The 22156-nt window shown below is 38.0% G+C and overlaps 3 protein-coding genes across 3 annotated transcripts; 2 read left to right on the top strand and 1 right to left on the bottom strand.

Annotated features, from left to right (window-relative positions):
- Nucleotides 1-12004: 12004 nt before the first annotated feature.
- BDCG_05539 (uncharacterized protein) lies at nucleotides 12005-13231 on the bottom strand (the record flags this gene model as incomplete). The annotated part of the gene is made up of 2 exons (XM_045421224.1): nucleotides 12005-12348; nucleotides 13117-13231. 2 exons carry the CDS (start codon nucleotides 13229-13231, stop codon nucleotides 12005-12007), a joined length of 459 nt encoding a protein of 152 aa, XP_045277160.1.
- Nucleotides 13232-14023: 792 nt separating this feature from the next.
- On the top strand, nucleotides 14024-15514 carry BDCG_05538 (cell division cycle 20-like protein 1, cofactor-APC complex; the record flags this gene model as incomplete). The annotated part of the gene is made up of 2 exons (XM_045421223.1): nucleotides 14024-14568; nucleotides 14668-15514. The coding sequence occupies 2 exons, from the start codon at nucleotides 14024-14026 to the stop codon at nucleotides 15512-15514; spliced, it is 1392 nt and encodes a 463-aa protein (XP_045277159.1).
- Nucleotides 15515-17393: 1879 nt separating this feature from the next.
- Nucleotides 17394-21295, top strand: BDCG_05537 (protein HIR1; the record flags this gene model as incomplete). The annotated part of the gene is made up of 5 exons (XM_045421222.1): nucleotides 17394-17430; nucleotides 17559-17633; nucleotides 17809-18030; nucleotides 18145-21054; nucleotides 21150-21295. The coding sequence occupies 5 exons, from the start codon at nucleotides 17394-17396 to the stop codon at nucleotides 21293-21295; spliced, it is 3390 nt and encodes a 1129-aa protein (XP_045277158.1).
- Nucleotides 21296-22156: the final 861 nt, after the last annotated feature.

The raw sequence follows: 22156 nt of genomic DNA, 5'->3' as shown, positions 1-22156 counted from the left end.
AACTATATAGACTGAAGTTCATGAATACTATTCATAACTCAGCTTGAATACTATTATACATTTAATCTCTATATTTTATCTTTCTACTGTGAATACTTCTAGTAGTTAACAGTACATATTATATCAAGCTGTAAACACCTGAATAATCACCTGTGAGCACTTATTCTTACATTTCAAGCTCAGTCAGTCAGCAACTGTCTGTTATGACTGAAAGAACTAGAAACTTGTATACTCTCATCTCTGTAAACTCTACTACAGACACTCAGAAGCAGCTATCTGAATCATGAATAATCTCTATAAAAGAAGTCACAGAGAACTCATTAATCACTTATAAGATATTATTCTCTACATCTCAGACAGAGAAATTCTTCAAACTCATGAATAAATCAATCTCAGTGAAGAACATTCTTGAGCATCTTCTACAGAATCAAGTTATTTTTCTATAAGAAATACTTACTATCTGCAAACATTCTTGAACTAAGTCTCTAGACATGATCTTCAGAGATATCTGTGAACTGAAAAGAAACTTTCTTAAGTTACAATCACTTAAGATTTCTTATTGAATCACAATTTATAAAAGCTTTTATAAGTTTATATTTGAAATTGACTTACAAGCTCAGCTATATGACATGAAAGATGAAGAAGCTGTTATCTATATAATAACAGATCTCTATTACACTGAAGTCAAGAACTGACTGAATTATCTAGAGAATGATTATGAGAGATCTCACTGATCTGTTCTCAAGACCTATCTAGAGAATAAGTTAAGAGACTCTGCAAGCTGAATAGAGAACATCTGAGCTGTGATTATCAATATTAGAAAAAGAGATGAGAAATCTGATGAAGACTACTCATAGTACTTCATGAAATTATGATATGAATTAAGATCTGTGAAAACAGGGCTCTGAAATAAGATCTGAATAATAATATTTATAAAGAGACTGAATAAAGATATGCAGAACAAGCTCATTGAGTAAGACTCTAAGCTCTTGACTCTGAAGAAACTGATAATTCTTATTCATTGCTTACAGATCACTGTGAGAGTCACAGACTTATAAAGAGTGAACTATTAATTAACTCTGTAAGAGTCAGAATAACAGAGAACAGATTTATCAGAAAAAGATGATAAAATATAGAGAGATTTATATCTGACTACTGAGTAAAGAGAAAGAGCTTTATAAGCTCTTATAAACAGAGTATATAATAGAGAGATTAAGAAAAAGAGACTCTGCTTTATCTGTTCTAAATCAGAATATCTCTGTATAAACTATCTGAATAAATTAAAATAGAAATTTGAAGAGTTACAGACAGAGTCAGTAACAGCCTTCTTAAGAGTCTTGAAGCTGATATCTGAATCTGTTACTTCTCTGATGAAAATACTTACTTATAGAAAGAGACTATACTGTGATACTGCTGTCTTATAAGTATGAGAAGTATTGATGAACTCAGAATCTCAGATCACTGTGATGTCTTTAAAGCTTATAGAGTAAATGAGCTGAAAGATGAAAACTGAGAACCTGCTCTTATAATAAGCAGAGTGTGAGAACTCAGATCTGAAAACTGAGAGATTTATAAGAGTTATCTTTGAATTACAAGATCTCTCTGAAATCTGAAGAAGATTTATAAAAACTGTGATTATTATAAACATCACAGATAACATGTACTTGAGACTTATATAACTTTAAAGACACAATCTGTATATAGCTATCTGTGAGTCAGGTTTATACTTCTGATCAGTGTTGACAGACTCACTTATAAAGATAGAATCAATTGATACTGTAGAGTTAATTAGAGAAGATAAGCTTATCTATATAATAACTTTATAAGTGTCTGAAAATCTCACAGTCATGAAAACTAAGCTTCAGATATCAGAGAAATACTGAGATCTCACTGAGATATTCAGCTCAGTAAAGACAGCTGAGCTTTCTTCTCACTATGAGAAGAATCTAGTAATAAATCTGATAGAAGAATAGAAACTCTTCTGAGAATCAATCTATAAGCTCTCTTATCATGAGACAGAGATCTTATAAATCTATGTAAAGAAGAATCTGAAGAATGACTTCATCTGATCTTCACAGATCTCTGCAGAAGCCTCTATGATATTTGTAAAGAAGAAGAATAAAGATCTCAGATTGTATGTAAACTACTGTGATCTGAACTTCAAGATAACAAAGAGCTGCTATTCTCTGTCTCTGATTGAGAATGTAATTAACTGTCTTACAGAAGCTGTCATATTCATACAACTGAATATAATCAATATATATACACAGCTGCAAATACAGTCTGAGAATGAATGAAAGACTGTCTTTAAAACTGCACTGAAATTGTTTAAATATCTAGTAATGTCTTTTAATCTTATTAATGTCTCTGTGACATTCTAGTCTTTCATCAATAAAACACTTCATATATATCTGAATGTCTTTGTGATAATATATCTGAATAATGTGATAATGTACTCTGTGAAGAAGAAAGAACACACTGAGTATGTGTGAAGTGTGTTAAAGATCTTAGATAAGACAGAACTGTATATTAAGCTTGTGAAGTGCAACTTCAGTGTCTACTGAATTAATTTTCTAGAATATGTAATCACTGCAGATGATATTCAGATAAAATCTTTGTAAGTTAAGACTATTCTATTATAATCAGAGTTAACTAGTATTCATGAAATTCAGATCTTTCTGAGCTTTGTGAATTTCTATAAATAGTTTATCTTTGTATTTATAAGAATCTTCTTAACTCTTATAAACATACTGAAGAGTGAAAATAAGAAAAAGTTATCTTATAAATAGAGAATGAAAAGATTATTAAGAAGAAAGAACTGTAAGAACTTTCTTATCTCAGAAGCTCACAGAGTCTTTACAAGATTAAAACAGATATTTACAGATACAGTGATACTATTTCACTTTAATTTCTTACTCTTAATCAGATTGAAGACAGATATCTTCTTCTTTATAATTTCAGAAATAGTCTTATAACTACAGTTAAATAAGAACTGAGTTTCAGTAGTCTTTTTCTCACAGAAGATACAATCTGTGAAGATCAACTATGATATTTATAATCAGAAGCTTCTCATGATAGTGAAATTCTTTCATCATTGATATCACTACTTTGAGAGTCTTATAACAGTGATTACTGTTAGAACTGATCATAACAGCTTATAACAGTTTACTTCAATTAAGAAACTCTTACAGCAGCAGGTTCACTGAGCTCAGAGACTGAGTGAGTTCTGATTCAAGATAGAATATATTAAGAGAACTAAGAACTCAGCAGACAGACTCTCTCACAGATCAGACTATATTAAGAAGATCAGAGTGACAGATATAGAGAGACTAGAGAAGACAGAAAAGCTTTACAGAATGCTTAAACTGAGTGTTATAAAGAAATTAACTGAAGAGTCTCTTAATCTCTTATAAGAGAAGAAGAAAGAGAGAGAGAAGAAGTCTGTACAACTACTCTCTATAACACTGAGAGTCAACACTCTGAGAATCTCTATGAGAATTCTTGAAGAGAGTATCTATAATCTGAAGAATTTGTAAGCTTTAAGAAGTACTGTAAAAGACCTGATATAAGAAGAAACAGAGTATAAGTCTTTATAAGATCTTCTATTCAGATTGTCTGAACTGCAACTGAAGAATGAATATACTCAGTATATTCAGAAACTGCTTACAGCAGGAATCAATTCTACAGAAATAAAGAATTAAAGAGACTTAAATAATCTCTTATAAAGAGAGAGCTGAATTTATATACCTGTAAATGAGTTTCTATATATAGAACTCATTAAAAGATATCATGACTCTTCTCTAGCAGGTCATTTTATAGACACTAGAACTCATGAGTTACTTATAAGAAAATACTTCTGACTGAAGATACAAGAACTTGTGAAGAAGATAGTGAATTCTTATACTATTTATCAGAGTTTGCAGATAGTGCAGTTCAGACTATATAAAGAACTTACTTCTCTATTTATTCTACAGAAACCTTGAAAACAGCTAGAAATAAATATTCTTATAAGTCTCTCTGAAAGTAAGAATATATATGATGCCTGCTTTAACAGTGTGCTGATGATAATAAATCACTTTATCAAGATAACACACTTTATACCCATCTGTAAGAACTTGAAGTTAAAGAATTTAACTCATATCTTTGTTCATGATATAATCTGATTGCATGAATTATCTGTAAACATTGTCTCAGATAGAGAATTAATTTTTATAGAAGAGTTCTAGTCTGATCTGATAATTATACTGAAGATCTCATAAGATCTAAGTATGACTTTTCATTAACAGACAGATGATCAGACAGAATGTCTGATAAGTATATTGAAACAGTATCTGTAATACTTTGTTAATTATAATCAGAATGACTGAGTGCATTAATTATCACTTATAGAGTTTGTATACAACAACTCAAAGTATATCAGCACAGATAAAACTCTTTTTAAAATACTCACTGAGACTCATCTGTAGATAATCTTAATAGATCTGCAAGAGTACACTATAGAGTGTGATGATGTCTGTGAACAGGCTGAGAGAATTCAGAAGATCTGAGAGAAAGCTCATGAATTCTTGAGAAAGACTTAAGAGTATCAGAAGAGATACTATGACTTCAAGTATATTATAAAGAGTTTTAAGAAAGATGATAGAGTCTGACTGAGTTTAGAAAACATTATCATATAAAGATCTAGTAAGAAGCTGAATCTCTTATAAATAGAATCTTATAAGATTATGAAGAAAGTTAGCTTATAGTTCTATAGATTAAAACTGTTATCTGAGTTACAGATATATAATATTTTTCATGTCTCTTTACTCTGTAAATATAAGAAATTCTTAGAAGAGAACTCTGTGATTCATCACTCTATCTATAAAGTACTAGAGAGTGAAAGAGAATATCAGATCAAAGAGATTATTAACTCAGAGAAGTGAGATTATAAGCTCTGATTCAAGATTCAGTGATAAGAATATTCTGATAAGATGAATGAGTTCACTTAAGAATCATCTAAGCAGATAAGACATCTGTAGAAGCTGAGACATAACTTTTATACTGTGAATTCTGATAAGTCAGAATGATGCAGTCTTTACTAAGAACCTGATTATAATAAAGATATTAATACTGTCATTTGTAAATTCTAGTCTATAAGATAATGAGTTTCTACTGAGATGAACAGTCTGCAGTGTATATAAGAGAAGAAGAAATCATATTCTCATTAAAGCTAAAAAATAAGAAAATAAACAGAGCTGTGAATACAATTTAGAGATTAATAGGAAAAAATAAAGAAAACTCACACTCACACTCTTAATACTCATAACACTCAATCTTCTCACAACTATCAATTTTCTTCTTCAAAGAAGCAGAGAGTATTATATCTGTGATACAGACAATTATTGTATTTAACATGAAGACTGTCAGAAATGCACAGACTTCAGAGAAGCTGAACATCAGAGTATATACAGTTATAACAGAGTCTTGAGAGCTGACTATCTATACATGTGATCAGATATTTCTTACAAAGCTGTGTTCACTCTCTCAGTTATACTGAAGTATTCAGCCTGAAAATAATTGAGATATGAAGAGAGAGCTCATCTATTCAGATCAACTTCTGTCACAAATTCATGATATTCATATTGTCTTGATTATCTGAATTTTGTGAGTATCTGAGAACTCATCTCTCATTGATAATGAGATTGTAGAAATGCGCCGCGGCGTGAGAATCATTGATAGAAAATCTAGACATATTCACATATGTCTGATCAGAGATTGTGTGAGCAGAGAAGAAGTAATTATAGATCTGTGAGACTGCAGAAGACACTGACAACATCAGAAGCTTTATAAGAACTGTCAGCTAGAATCTGTAAGAAATTACTTGTAAGAAGACTTATAGCAAAGAGAGAGACTGCACTGCTTGAAGTCAGAAACTGATCTGAGAAAGAAATAAGATAAGTCACTGACTCAAAGATCAGATGCAGTGATGAGACTGAAAGAGATAAAGATATGATCATGAACAGCAGCATCTCTGCTTCATCAGCTGATAAAAAGTGATTAGAGAAGTTACAGAGATGCTTATAAAAAGCTCAGTAACAGTCAGATATTATTTATAAAAATATTAAAATTGAAAAAATTTTTATTCTTGAGAAGTTCTTGAATCAATATACAGATATTATCAGAAATACTCTCTCTCTGTTATCTAAGTGAAAACACTTTATAAATGAATGAAGATACTCACAGTTTATGAGAATGAAAGCTGTTACAGAAAAAGAGAAAAGAAGATAAGATTTCACAGACAGATCTGAGATATTTATACTACTCTAGAGAGATTTGCTTACACTGTGAATAATTCTGTGAAACAGTCAGATCACTCTAGTAAATAAGAGTGATTATGAATTGCAGGCCTGAATCTTTCTATATAACTATAAAGAGTGATTACAGACTATAAATATCTTGATTCTACAATTCTACAGAGTTGATAAAAGAATGAAAAATTCCTCACAATTCTACAGTGTTAAAGAACAATGATTTGTAAGAATAAGTGAAAGATTAACTCATGAATATTTCTCTTTAATAAGAGTGATCTCACAGAGAGTGATTCATCTGTGAGATGAATCTATATAATGATCACATAAGAATCTTATGAAAATGATTGAGAGTCAACTGAAACTCTTCTATATAAAAGATGTGAGATAAATCTGTGTGATAGTCAGAGAAGAATCTGTAGATTATAAAGAATCTTATGAAATAAGAAACTGAGTGACAGACTCTTTTCTCTTTATGATAATAAGAGATTTTTTCTCACTGAGATTTTTTATAGATGTGAAGAATTTTTAGTGAGTATCACTGCAGTGCTAAGCTGATTCTATAAAGTCACTCAGTGAAAGGCTTTGTGAATGAAGTCTTAGAGAAAAGGAAATATGTAAGAAATCTCACTTCTTGTGAATTCTTTATCTCTATTTCTATCTCTCACATAATTAATAGAGCTAGCAGCCCTTGACTACACACAACTATATAGACTGGAGTTTGTGAATACTATTCATAACTCAGCTTAAATGCTATTATACATTTGACTTCTACATTTTATCTTTCTACTATGAATACTTCTAGTAGTTAACAGTACATATCACGCCAAGCTGCAAACACCTGAATAATCGCCTGCGAGCACTTATTCTTACACTATTATAGATCTAATCTTTATATCATAAAATCTAATGAAAAGAAGACTTGTAAACTGGTTTATTAATTCAAATGAGACATCAGAATCAGATCATGAGATTATTCAATTTAATATTGAACTGAGTGAAAAACAAATGAGTGAAAATCCTCTTCTCTCTAATCAGTATAACTTTGAAAAAGCTGATTGAAAAGTAGTTGAAGAAAGCATAAAACTGTTAAATTCTGAAAGACAGAATGAGTTATATTGAAATTCTAATCAAGATATCTCAAATGAAATGCTTAAGAATAGAGTGAAGCTTATTACATCTATTATTCTAACAAGTGTTTGAGATAATATTTCAAAGAGAAAATCTTCTGAGTATTCAAAATCTTGATGAAATGAGAATATTTCATCTAAAAGAAAAGAACTAGCTACTGCTAGAAGAGATTGAAAGAATGATATAATATCTGATGAAGAGTTCAAAGCTGTCAGAAATGAATATTTTTCAGATATTAAAAGAGCTAAAACAGACTGCTGGAATAAATTTCTTGAAGAAGCATAAGAAAAGAAAGTTTTTAAAGCTTTTAACTATACTAAAACAAGAAGTGTAGCAAAACTTCCAGCCTTAGAATATGAGTTTCAGAATGAATCATATACAGCAAACTCTTTTGAGAAAAAATGTCAAGCTTTCATGAGAATTCTCTTTCAGAACTCACCAGATTCAGATTCAGATTCAGAGAAAGAGAATATATCACTTCTCAACTACATTGATGAAAATGACTGGGAATGGCCTGATCTTATACAAGATGAATTAGAGTCAGCTATCTTCTCAAGTTCTGTTAAAACTGCTGCAGATCCTGATTCAATTAATCACTTGATTATTCAAAATATATATTCCTACTTAAAGAATGAATATTTTGAGCTCTTTTTCAATCTCTTGAAAAATGAATATCATTCTGAATGCTGGAGAGAAGTCACTGAAGTGATTCTTACAAAACCTAATAGAAAAACTTCAATTTCTAAGTCATATAGAGTAATATCTCTATTGAACTGCCTAGAAAAGGTTTTAGAAAAGATAATAGCTACTCAACTATCTTTTATAAGCTCTATAGATAATTCTCTTTTATTCAGTGAATAAATGAGAGATAGAAAACAGTGTTCTGCAATTGACACTGTTCTCTCAGTTGTTCATGATATTCAAATAGCAAAGCATGAGAGTCTGGTCTCAACTGCAGTTTTTATTGATATAAAAGAAGCATTTAATCATGTTTCAAAGTCAAAGTTAATTGAGACATTGAAGATATTAAAACTGCTACTTTCTCTAATAAAATGAGTTAACTGTTTTATATCTAAAAGAAGTATACAACTCTTCTTTGATGAAATGAAATAAGACAAGACTGAGATAAAAATAGAAGTATTACAGAGATCTTCAATCTCACTCATTTTATTTGCAATATACACTGCATATCTATTCAAAAATAGAAATATGAGAATAGTATGATCTCTGAGTTATATGAATGATATTAGTCTAGTCTACAGCTCAAAAACTATCAAAGAGAATTTGAAAGTAATTGAAGAAGCTGTAAAGAAAATCTTTATTAGAGTAGATATCAATTAAATTCAATTTGATATGAATAAAACTGAGTTAATTCATTTCTTTTCTAGATTCAATGAGAAAGAACTATCTCTAACTCTTTTAAATAGAGAGATTAAACCCAGTGTAAATGTCAAATGATTAGAAGTATGATTAAACTTCAAGTTGAATTTTAAATATCACATTCAACAAAGAACTGTCAAGACAGAAAGACTATTAAACAATATAATCAGACTATCAAATACAGAGAGAGGTCTATTCTTCTAGGCTATGAGACAGTTATATATAGTCTGTATTACATCAGTAGCTGATTATGAAGTTTAAGTTTGATGAAATAATCAAGAGAATTTCACTGAACTCTTTCAAAGTCTGTAAAACAGAGTCTTGAGAAGAATTCTAGAAATATTCAAATCATCTTCTATTAAAGCAATGAAAATTAAAGCTTCAATTCCTTCTTCTGCTATTAGATTTGAAAAGGCCTGTATAAACTATACTCTGAGAGTTGTAAAGATGAGCTTAAATTATATAATCAGAGAAAGAGTCTCTTCTTCATTTTCATCAATTAACTCTGAAAATGAACTGAATTAGAATAGATTTCTTGATTGAAATGAAAATAATTCTTTAAAGAAAATGTCTTCTCAACTGTACAGACTATACTCTCTGATTAAAAATCAATTTTCTTCTTTAAATGTTGAAAAAGTTGATCATGAGAAGTTATCTCTCTAGAGAGAAAAGCTTGAATCTCTTATAAACTTACAAATAAGTGAACTATTAAAAGAGAAAGAATATAAACAGTATTTAAAGAGAATTTCTACAATTAATATAAAAGACTCTATTCTGATTTATTCAGATGACTCAAAAAATGAGAACTTGAATAGATTAGACACAGACATTGCTTATACTGAAGATAATATCAATTTTATCTCAGATTTCTGAAATCTAGACTCTGAATGTGAAGTCTTTGATACTGAACTATTTATAATAGTGAAAGCTTTCAAACTTATTAAAATAAAATCTCATAAAAGAGGAAATTGTTTGAAAGAGATATAAATATTCTCTGATAGTTAAGCTGCTTTAAAAAGACTTAGAAATAGTCAGATTTATAATAATTAAATGAATCTTGAACTGATCTTAAACTCTGTTTTGAAAATTCAAAAGAGATGAATATCAAAGCTGATAATTTATCTGCACTGAGTTCCTGCTCATATGAATATTCATGACAATGAATTGACTGATTCAGCTGTAAAAAAGAGTGTAGAATTAAGCAGATTTATTCAAAAAATTGTGTTCTGATCTTTTATAAAGAGAAAAATAAAAGAATCTTGTTTAGACAAGTGAAATGAAAGCTGACAGAAATAAAAGAAGAGTATACATTATTCAAGATTTGAAATAAAACTCAAGTGAAAATCTTGTTCAATTAAATGTAAAAAGAAAATATTCTCATCTATAATACAGCTGAAACTAGAACATGACTATTTCAAATCTTATATACAAAGATTTGATGATAGATTTAACTCAATAGAATGCTTATTCTGTAACACAAATGAGAATTCTGAGTATATTGTAATGCACTGTGTATTATACAATAGTCTCAGAGTCAGATTGAAAGAGAAGTATAATCTAAATTAATTAAATATGAGATTCTTATTCTCAACTGAGATAGGAATTAAATACTTAATAGACTTTCTATCAGAAACTCAAGCAGCTATAAGAAAATAACTGAATTCAGAAATATCTGTAATTATTTCTCTCAGCTTCTCAGAAGCTATCTTCTGATTTATTATTAATATTAATAATAATCTGTGATCTTACATCTGCTATTCTGATGTTTTCTTATTTCTCTGTCTTAAAGATATGTATTCTTTTATTAAGTCAGATTATCTCTTCAGATCTTAGATTAATTATAAGTTCAATTACATAATAAATTATCTAGACACACTTATAATGATGTATGAAGATATCAATTTGCATATTATTACAGTTCTCAAGGCTTGTGAAAGAGCTTCATAACCTCTTGAAGAATAACATAGTTATGTTATATGTGTGTAATCTATCTACACGAGTTACACTAAATGAATAGGTTGGGGTGGCACGTGACTAGAGTAGGTCTTGGAGAATAACGTTGTTATGTTGTAATCTAACTACGCGAGTTACACTAAATGAATAGGTTGGGGTGGCACGTGACTAGAGTAGGTGTAGTAATCACCAACACCCCCCCTTGCTACACCGTGGCCTATAAGCCGCCACCCGGGGCCTCCCCCATCCTCAAATCTTTCAAAAATGCAATAATAATTAATTACATGAATCAGACCCTGATTTCCTCATTAGGAAAGGCATCTGTACAGCAATAACTGTAAAAATCAAGAAATACATGCAAAATCCATTGATCCGCTGTATCATCATTACCATTCAATCATTTCTTCTTCTCAATTTCCTGAATGCCAACCCTCTTGACAAATTCTTCAAATGCAGGCTTCACCAGTGACTTGGTGAGCTCATCAGCTATGTTCACTGTAGAATCAACATGTTCCATCATGATTTTCTCTTTTTCAATCAAATCACAATTCATCAACTCAGCATCATATAAACAGGTTGCATCATCTGTTATACTCAATCAATAACTTGCACCCTCTCTAGTGAGGGTGTCATTCCCGTTGAAAAGTGTTTTTCCACCCCCTGCCAGATCAATGAAGAATCTCATTACTGGCTTGACAGCTCATGTCATAGATGCAAAGGTTGAATGTGTCATTTTTGCTTGAACACAGACCTTGTAAAACAGTAAAGCTTGTTGACCTATAATCCTCATTCCCAGGCATGGATCCGCCGCCATTTTCATGATATTCACAGAATTTAGGTGTTCTAGCTTTTGATGTCATTGCATCATCATAAGTTCAGATCAAGTCTCTGTATATAACCAGTCTTTTCATCTCATAGATATCATTCTCATTTAATCTTGCTGTAAATGAGAACATGCAGTCAGGAGACATAATTAACATAGTATGATTATTCTCATATATCAACTGCTTATAGGTATAACCCTGACATACAAGCTTACTCATACTCATGAGGTTCACTTCTAACTTCAGGACATAGCAGACATCATTTAACAGCATATTCATTCCTTTCACTGAAATCTTCATATCTTCTATAGCTGTAGCAGAGATTACTGTTCTGTCTGTCATTTTCAACATCACTTTCACCTTCTGAGGTTTTGCCATGACAAGATTCCTGTGAGGTGTGGCATGGGCATCTGATTCAGAGTCTAGAATTCAGGTATCTTTTTCTATCTGATCACTTGCATAGGCCTTTTCCTTGATGCAAAATACTTGTTTCATGACATTGTGAACAGGAGCAGCACTCATATTCTTCACATTCTTGTCTTTATCCTTATCCTTATCACAGCTAGTAGAACATTTTTCAGGAAATTTCAACCAGCAATCTGTTTGAATGTGGCCAATCTTCTGACAATGATAACATGTTTTAATAGCATTATTACCCTTTCTATTCAGCTTGGTGAAATCTTTGTCCTTGTTCTCAGAGACCTTCTCCTTCTCCTTATCTTGAGCATTATTTGCAGAGGTCTTTTCATCAGAGATGAGAGATTCATCAGTAGCTGACAATTATAGAAGAATATCTCAACACAATCTTATGAAATCATCTTCAAGTATTCTAGCATTCTCATTCTTCTCTATTGCATTCATTCAATTCTTTATAAAAGACAATCAACCTTTACTAATCTCTGTAAGAAGTCTGTTAAAAAACATGAAATCTTCAATATTATATCTCAATCAGATATAATCAGTCCTGATTGTGATTAAACATTCAATAAATGCATGATCAGAATTCTTTGATTTTAATATTATCTCAATCAATTCTTGAAACAGGCAAGTTCTGTGAACAGCAGGCCTCTCAGCAAAATTATTCTCTATGACAGATCATAGAGAATAAGCAGATAGTTGAGACTTCTTGAGTATAATGAAATAAGATTTAACCTGTGAGATAATCACAGACTATATATAGTTATATAGTCAGATATTTCACTCTGATCAAAAACATTGTATATTCATACTGACACTCTCATCAGAACTAACCTGCCTGTTATTTAGAATATCATCAGTTTCAGATTGTCTCACTGCAAGAAGAATCTCTTCTTTTCACATTGAGTAATTCATGAAGTCAGTGAGAATGACTGGTTTCTTAATGAGTCTGACCTAGTCTCTGAACTCACTAAGAATCTTCACTATCATGAGTGTTCTTCTCTTTCACTGAAGATAGTTCATCAAATCTGCACTGATATCTTCATTTAATGTAGAGAATTCACTTCTTTCTGTCTTCAATCACTCAACTTCTAGTATGAGCCTTGTAATATTCAACTTCATACATGTTTCTTCACTTGTATTATCACTTTGACCACTTGAACCACTCATGTTGTCTGACATCGCATCTTCAACCAGATCTTCATACTTGTTGTTCAACTCATTTGACTCATTAATCATCTCTTCAACTGGTTCAAATGCCCCTGGGGCAGCTTTTCAGCTCATCACTGATGTTGGTAACAGTCCGCTAGGTTCTGGTGTTTAATTCTCAGGGGTTTCCTGAATATCTCATCTTCTTGGAATGTACTCCTGTGTCAAGTCAGGCGTCCCACCAGATCTTAAATTGATCATGGGTTCAATCACTCAATAAATCATCTAGGCATGCTTGTAACGACGTGTGGAGATGTCAATTGCACATTATTTTGCAGCTTTTCATTGCGTAGAGGGCTTCATAACCTCTTGAAGGATAATGTTGTTGTGTTGTAATCTAACTACGCGAGTTACACTAAATGAATAGGTTGGGGTGACACGTGACTAGGGTAGGTGTAGTAATCACCAACAGTAGGTGTAGTAATCACCAACAAAAGAGCTCAGTCACCACCAGCGCACTGCTGGTAGAACCGTAGAAGAGCCGATCAACCCGGGACCCCCAACATGATTGTATTAATTAATTAATTTAAACGCTTTTTCTTACAATAATTTTTCTGTAATAATAGCTTCACATTAATTATTCAATAATTTTCCAGTTAATTTTTCTAATTTCAATTTTACGAAGTTATATTTATAATTCGGAGCTCGGCAAATCTTTCCGGATTGGGCCCTTATGAGATGTTCCCGCTTTCCCGCAAGGTCAGAATGAGTCCGCAAAACATCCAGACTGACTGTTTGTTCTCCGGCTTTCTGCTTTCCGCCAAACCTTCCATTTAATTCTGCATATAGCCTACTAGGTGCCTTCAGCTATATACAGACAATATGGACGCAGCAACGCGGCGGGTATTATCGAGCGGCGTGCGGTTGCACCTGCCAAACCACCTACTAATATCCAGAGCCGCTTCCCGCTCCTTCATTCCCGCAACCGCCACACTCCCCTCCACTACCAGCTCACTGTCCTCCTCTTCCTCGCCCAGACCCCGCGTATCAACATGTCCCAACCAAACTCGACACTTCACAAACACTCCCCGCCCCCTTGCGGGCGAAAATTCCTTTGGCTTCCCCTCCAGCGCTCAACCGGGGCCAACCACCTACTTCTCACACAGACAATCACTGCCCATGAACACGGTGATCAGGTTCGTGCCACAGCAGACCGCGTGGATTGTGGAGCGCATGGGGAAGTTTAATCGGATTCTCGAGCCCGGGTTGGCGATCCTAGTGCCGTTTTTGGACCGTATCGCGTACGTTAAGAGTTTGAAGGAGGCGGCGATTGAGATTCCGAGTCAGAACGCGATTACAGCGGATAACGTTACTTTGGAGTTGGATGGTGTGTTATATACGAGGGTGTTTGATGCTTATAAGGCTAGGTATCTTCCTTTTTGTCAAGATTCGCGCGTTCTCTTACTAAAGTTATATTGATATGAGGGGACGGTGAATTGCTGACTCTTTTTTCTTTTCCGCTACAGCTACGGGGTGGAGGATGCGGAATACGCCATTTCGCAACTTGCACAGACTACAATGCGATCAGAAATTGGCCAACTTACTCTGGATCATGTGCTGAAGGAGCGTGCAACGCTCAACACGAATATTACGCAGGCGATCAACGAGGCTGCGCAGGACTGGGGTGTTGTTTGTCTTCGATATGAAATCCGAGATATCCATGCCCCCGACGGCGTGGTTGCCGCTATGCACCGCCAAGTCACCGCGGAGAGGTCCAAGCGAGCCGAAATCCTGGAGTCCGAGGGTCAGAGACAGAGTGCCATTAACATCGCGGAGGGCCGCAAGCAGTCCGTCATCCTTGCCTCCGAGGCCCTTCGGAGCGAGCAGATTAACATGGCCACGGGTGAGGCGGAAGCGATCATGCTCAAGGCCGCTGCAACGGCGAAGGGGATTGATGCTGTGGCCAAAGCCATGCGGGACGGCCAGGAGAATGCCCAGGGTGCCGTCAGTCTGAGCGTTGCCGAGAAATATGTCGAGGCCTTCTCGAAGCTGGCGCGCGAGGGCACCGCTGTTGTTGTTCCTGGGAATGTCGGGGATATTAGTGGTATGATTGCCAGTGCCATGGCCGTCTATGGGAAGGTGAACGAAGGGCAAGTTAAGGCTATGGCTGCAAAAGCGATTGGGGCACGGGAGCAGGGATCACAAGAAGACGGTGGAGAAGGCGAGGAAGGGTCCAAGAAGAGGACGAGGGCCGGGGAGCTGACGCAGAATCACTTCGGAGACACCGCTAAAAACATTCCTGCGCCGCCAGGGGACGTTGCGGATAGTGTGCTTGAGGGATTCGAGCAAACGAGTCAGCGGAGAAAGTCGTGATTTGACTAACTCAAACTGCCACCCATACGCTCGTCGTCCCGTCTATTAGCTTTCAAAACTGAATGTACTGTCCGGATTTCACCGTTATCACCATTTCTCTCTCTCGCCCCCCATTCCTTTCTTGTTTGATCACCCCACTTCGAGTATATCATCAGCCTTTTCATCCCTATTTATTTGCCTCGTTTTTTCCAATTAGGTTCTGAAAAAAGAAAACCAGGGAAGGATTTTTTGTCTACGCCGCTCAGCATTTTGAAGGAGCCAGTGAATTTGATCCTTTTTAAGTTTTTTTCAGTCGTCTCATTTTATTTCTACTTCTACGTGCGTCGGTTTTTCCACAGGGCATCCGGCCAGCAGAACAAAAGGAGGGGAGGTCAAGAGTGTACTTGTATTCTAACTATCGTGTGTGTAAATATACCAACTGTTAAATCTCTCTATTTTCTCTCTATTTATCTCTCTATTTATTATAGAAAAACCAACTTTTCAATGCAAAAATCGCTGTAGGATGACATCACATGCACCTCATCAAAAATATTTGAGCTCCAGCTCATAAAGCTCAGATCAATCTTCAAATCTTCAATCTTTTTTTCATTCTGCTCTTTTCATACATTCTCTACAGTATTTACATTCCTTATACTCTTCTCTATGTTCATTTTTTGATCTCTGTGTTCATGGCATACACTGCTAAATGCTATGTAACATGATCTCATGTGATAACATGTGCATCTCTTTGAATTCATGGATGGGATTGAACAGCTGGCTCTGCAGCCTGTATGACTCTGATTAATCTGATAGGGGTGATAGGGGTGATACGGGGTGGAAGAGGGTGGTAGGGGTGGTAGAGGTAGTGGTGGCGGTAGAGAGGGTAGAGAGCAGAAGAGATGATAGAAGTGGTAAGAGAGAGGTGGAAGTAGAGAGTGGAAGTGATAGGGGGGCTGCGGTGCGGTAGAGGCGGTGGTAGGGTAGAGGGGGTAGGGGTAGAGGGTGGAAATGATAGAGGGGGGTGCGCAAGCAGCAAAGCGAGCGTATTTAAGCGAGCGTTTGATGCTTGTAACTAATAAAAAAAACAATGGATAAATTAAAATGCAGCTACACAGTCCGATTGTTATAACTTATATCAAAGATCAGCCATCCATGCAATACATGGCATGGTCGACCAGGCTCCTCTTCCCCAGACTCAAAGCAGCTCGGCCAAACTCTGTTCCTTGAAATTGGCACCACGCCGCAGAAAACGCGGAACCAAGCAGGCAACGCCCGCGCCAACTCCCCCAAAACCTCTCACTCAACGACACCTTCAACGATCACCAACCACCACAACCACTCCGGCCACGTTAGCACCGGCATCAACACAACACGACACAACCTCCCGCTACTCACAGCTAGGAGGACGAAAGATTGACCAACCCGACTGTGTTCCCCTTCGTCTCGCCCCGTCCTTCGCATTCTGCTCGTCCACTCATTCATGTATTTATTGGATAGGGAGGACACAACTGATTATTCCATACACTCCGCTCTCCCCGCGGCTGGACCCCTCGAAGAACCTCGATTCTCCTCCGGCAAAGTATTCCCGCGCTACCATTAAAGCTCTGAGATGCTCGAGTCCTCTGCGCCCTGTTTTCATACCGTATTCCACTCACCCACACCCGCACCCGCACCTGCACCTGCACCTGCATTCGCGCAAGCCCAGTAGCCAAGAAAAGAGTTAAATCGCAAAGGCACGCATAGAGCGAGGAGGAGACGACGGCACGGGGCGGATAGTAGCCAGAGCGACGTCGAGGGGGAAATAGGAAACGCGCAAAGGGGGAAAGCTCGGGAAAGGAGACGAGGAGAAGGAAAAAGTGAGATTGGGCAATAGAGACAGGGCAGAGGAGCAAAAGGGAAGATGCATATTATCAAGCCTGTTTGGCTGACGCATGGGGGTATGTGCTCTTTTTTTCACTGTTTACTACGTGCCTATTTGTATCCGCGCTGGCGGGGACAATGTATTCCTTTTTACTTCCTTCGATTGCTGAGTTTGCTGACCTGATGGTGCTCTGTTATACTATAGGTGAACGGAAAGATTTCGAGGTCTACAGCTGCGATGTTTCGCCGGATGGGAAGAGACTTGTTACAGCTGCTGGAGGTGAGCGCTCGATTTTTGGTTGCGATGCATGCATATATACATAAACCACTTTCTCTTCGTTTCTCCGACACCAAGTCCCCTGCGGACATGCCCTGACCTGTGTGAATGGGATTTTGAGGGATTTACACTCAGGATAATGGCTTGGTGTCTTATCTCTAACTCAAGAATTGCATAGATGGCCATGTTCGTATCTGGTCAACAGACGCAATCTACAATGTCGCTGACCCTGCCTCTGCGAAAAAACCACGCCAGCTGGCATCCATGAGTAATCATTCCGGGACCATTCATGCCGTGCGATTCTCGCCAAATGGCAGATACGTTGCGTCTGGGGCGGATGATAAGATTGTTTGTATCTATGTGCTAGAATCAAATCCGCCATCGCATGCGTCGAGCTTTGGTAAGGGTGCTTTTATCTATCTGAAACTACAACAACAAACGCGCTATTATTTGTGTTTTTGTACTTCTCCTCTTTTCTATTTCTGAACTTAGATATTAATGTATTTTTTGTTAGGCACAAATGAACCGCCTCCAGTTGAGAACTGGCGAACAATACGCAGATTGATCGGTCACGATAACGATGTCCAAGATCTTGGCTGGTCGTATGATTCTTCCATTCTTGTCTCCGTTGGCTTGGACTCGAAGGTTGTGGTATGGTCAGGCCATACCTTTGAGAAGTTGAAGACGATCTCCAACCACCAGAGTCACGTCAAAGGCATTACCTTTGATCCGGCGAACAAGTACTTTGCTACAGCAGGTGATGATAGGACTGTGCGGATATTCCGCTTCACACCACCAACCCCGAACTCAACGGCCCACGATCAGATGAATAACTTCGTTCTGGAGCAAACGATATCCGCGCCGTTTGTCAACTCGCCCCTTACTACGTATTTTAGGAGATGTTCTTGGTCGCCCGACGGTAACCATATCGCTGCTGCCAATGCTGTTAATGGACCCGTCAGCTCCGTCGCGATAGTTAACCGTGGATCTTGGGATGGGGATATCAATTTAATCGGCCATGAGGGCCCTATTGAAGTTTGCGCGTTTTCACCTCGGTTATACGATTCACAGCCTACCAGTAGACCCCCTGTTGATAAACAGGGCCATCCGATGCATTCGCTGGTTACCGTCATTGCCTGCGCTGGCGCGGATAAATCCCTCAGTATATGGATCACAAGCAACCCACGACCAGTCGTAGTCACACAGGACCTAGCCGCCAAAGCCATCTCAGACCTGTCTTGGTCGCCAGATGGCAAATCGTTATTTGTGACAGCTCTGGACGGTACGATCCTTTGTGTCCGATTTGAAAACAACGAACTGGGAAAGCCTATGCCCTTAGAAGAGAATGAAAAGTCACTTACGAAATTCGGCACGAATAGAAGGGGTGCTGGCATCGTCGAGTCTACTAATGGCTTGTTACTAGAGGAAAAGAGCAAGGCTGGTGAGATTAAGGGAGTCGAAGGCCGTATGGGTGCTTTGATGGGAGATGGCCATGTTTCTACTGATCGGGGTGCCAATAGCGCGTCGGTCAATCTGCCTTCTAATGCGACGACTCCTGCTGGAGCTTCTACGCCAATTGGTGGTGGTACTAACGTTGCCCAGAAAGGCCAACCTAATGGGCCTGTGAACGGGACCAGTGAGGAGCAAGATAAGCCGGACCCGTATGCGGCCAAACTCGAGAGGCTCAAACAAAGACCTACCTATACCAAGGATGGGAAAAAGCGCATTCAACCTCTCCTTGTCTCGGGTGCAGGCGGTGCGGAGTCGTCCCTCCCCCAATCACGGTTGGTGGCTACGGCGATGAACACTAGCGTAAGACCTGACGGCCCGGACTCAATACTAGATCTCTCAAAACCATTTGACGCCCTGCCGAAAGGCGGTCTAGCGGCTCTACTATTTGGGAATAAGCGAAAATTTGCACAGATTGAAGGGGCGGATGAGGAGGTGTCTGTCGAGAAGAGAGTTGCATTGGCTTCGGAAAATGGATCTGTGCCCATTCTGGCAAATGCGACTGAAGGTCTGCGACCTGCGCAGCCTGGAGATGCTCAAGGAGGGCCTCGACCGACTCCAGAGTTTATCAGGCCCGCTGTGGTTAATCCGTGTATGGCGATTAGCCAACTACGGTTAGCTGTGCCAAAGATCAGAAGCCATATTTTGCAAGCGATAGATTCGTCAGGAAACCCTACTACTTTAGCAGATACAACGGCAGCAACGGGGGCGGGGGGGAACTCAGGAGCCCCGCCAAGGCCTAAAGCAGATATCATTTTCGAAGCTCGTAACCCTCCTGCCTCTTCCGGCCGTCATATAGATCGGGAACCAGTACGGATTACTCTTACGCGCGGAGATCAACCACTGTGGCAGGATTTCATCCCAAAAACAGTTCTTCTCGTCACAGGCAACCGCAAATTATGGTCTGCAGCATCGGAGGATGGATCAGTATATATCTGGACGCCAGCAGGACGTCGACTGCTCAATGCTCTGGTCTTGGAGGCCCAACCTGTGATTCTGGAATGTAACGGGCCATGGGTTCTCTGCATAAATGCGGTGGGCATGTGCTACGTGTGGAACGTGACTACGTTGTCCTCTCCTCACCCACCAATCTCCCTCGCTCCAATCCTGGACGCAGCAGTTCACACCCTAGGCCCCAACGCTACCCCTGCACCCGCAATTAATGCTGCTCGATTAAACTCCGAAGGTCGCATAATCGTCACACTCTCCAACGGAGACGGCTACAGCTACTCCCCTGCCCTATATACCTGGCAAAGGATGTCCGAGGGCTGGTGGGCCGTTGGCAGCCAGTACTGGAACACTAAAGACTCGTCCATCGGGAACCTGCAGTCTATCTCCGCTTCTTCTCCCTCATCTGCTGCTGCGATTGCTCCTAGTAGTCGACAGGACGGTGAAACTCGAACAACACCGGTGTCAGCAGGCGTGATCCCCTTCCTCGAACGTAACACCACAGACGAGGCACTCGTGCGAGGTCGTGGGTTCTTCCTACAGCGTTTGATTAAGGCACTTCTCTCCCGCGAGGGATTCGAGGGCTTTGAGGCTGGCGTCTCTGTTGCCCATCTAGAAAACCGTGTTGCCGCCGCACTCGCCCTTGGCGCCAAGGAGGAGTTCCGCCTTTATCTTTCCATGTATGCAAAACGGCTCGGGGCTGAGGGAGCGAAAATGAAAGCGGAAGAGTTACTGGAAGGGCTTCTTGGCGGCATTTTTGAGGATTGCGCGAATGAGGTTGATGAGGATAGCTGTTATACTAACGGTGTTGCGAGGAGGATGGAGGGAGGAGCGGTGAAGTCTAAGGAGTTATCATTAGCTCAGGGTAGTAAGGAAGAATCCGGACCTGGTACCTGGGGCAACGGTTCGGATAAGCTTTGCGGATGGCCAAGGAGGACGCTGTTGAACGAGGTTGTCTTAGCTTTAGGTGCGCCTTTTATTTCCCCCCTTTTCTTGCCTTTTTATTATTTCTTTGTTGTCAAACATTTTTATCCTTTTATCTGATTATTAAATCTGCTATAGGTAAGCATCGAGACCTTCAACGTGTCACCGTCCCGTATGCCCAACTTCTTGGGATTCTGGATGGCGATCAGGATCAAGAAGGAGATCAGACCCAGGATCAAGATCAGGACATGGATCGAAGTGGGGAAGATGTGATGGTCACGTAACGTATTCATTTGCGTCAAATCTCCTTTTCCTCTTTTCCTTTGCTTTTTTTGGCGTTTCATCTACAACTCGGACAGTAGCTCAAATCTTTTATGGGGTTGGTGGAATATTTTGCTGTGGCTCTTCCTTTTTTTTCCCGCACTCTGATTCCCGCTTTTGTTCATGTTTATTTTATACTTACTTCTCCCTTTGTTTTATCTACTGTGCTGTTATGCTTGACCTAAACTGAACCTGGGAATGTGTTTGATTTGGGAAGGGAAGGGGAACTGGTATCTCATATTGTGCGTGCGTCGTCCAGAATTTCTTTTCTCTTTTTTCCTTTTAACTTTTTCCAAGTGTACCATACATTTAAATATATCCTTGCTCCCTTCGCGTCCTTTTTTACCATTGCCCCTGCCATTTCTTTGTTTGCTTAGTGTTCCTCTGATTTTATTGAGTTTTTATTTTTGTTTAATTTTTTTTTTAACTTTTTTTTATATCTACTGTTGCTTGGGACTTGCCGTATGATTGATTCCGTTGACTGTGAAAGCTGTTTTCCTATAACTACGTCCTCCTTCCCTTCTTTTCTTTCCGTCGCTTTCCTTACTATTCCCGGCAGTGTGGGGAATTAAGATGACGTGGTCTGGCACTGTCCCTCTTCATCAATCGACATCCGTGTTTTTGCCCATTCAGAAGAAGGATGAGAAATGCAGGCACATTTATGTGTGCACATACACAAACACATATATATTAGTCCCTTTCAGAGCTGACGCTGTTTCTCTATTTGATATCCTTCCTCCAATCGCCTGACTAACTAGCGAGGCTACCTTGTCTATCGTTACCACTTCAAGTGACCTGGTTTTGAAGAAACGTGCTTACTAGGG

Source organism: Blastomyces dermatitidis, assembly GCF_000003525.1.
Source record: "Blastomyces dermatitidis ER-3 genomic scaffold supercont1.5, whole genome shotgun sequence".
Classification (NCBI taxonomy): Eukaryota; Fungi; Ascomycota; class Eurotiomycetes; order Onygenales; family Ajellomycetaceae; genus Blastomyces; species Blastomyces dermatitidis.
Note: the sequence above shows the minus strand (reverse complement) of the source record. Positions and strands in the feature narration are given on the sequence as shown.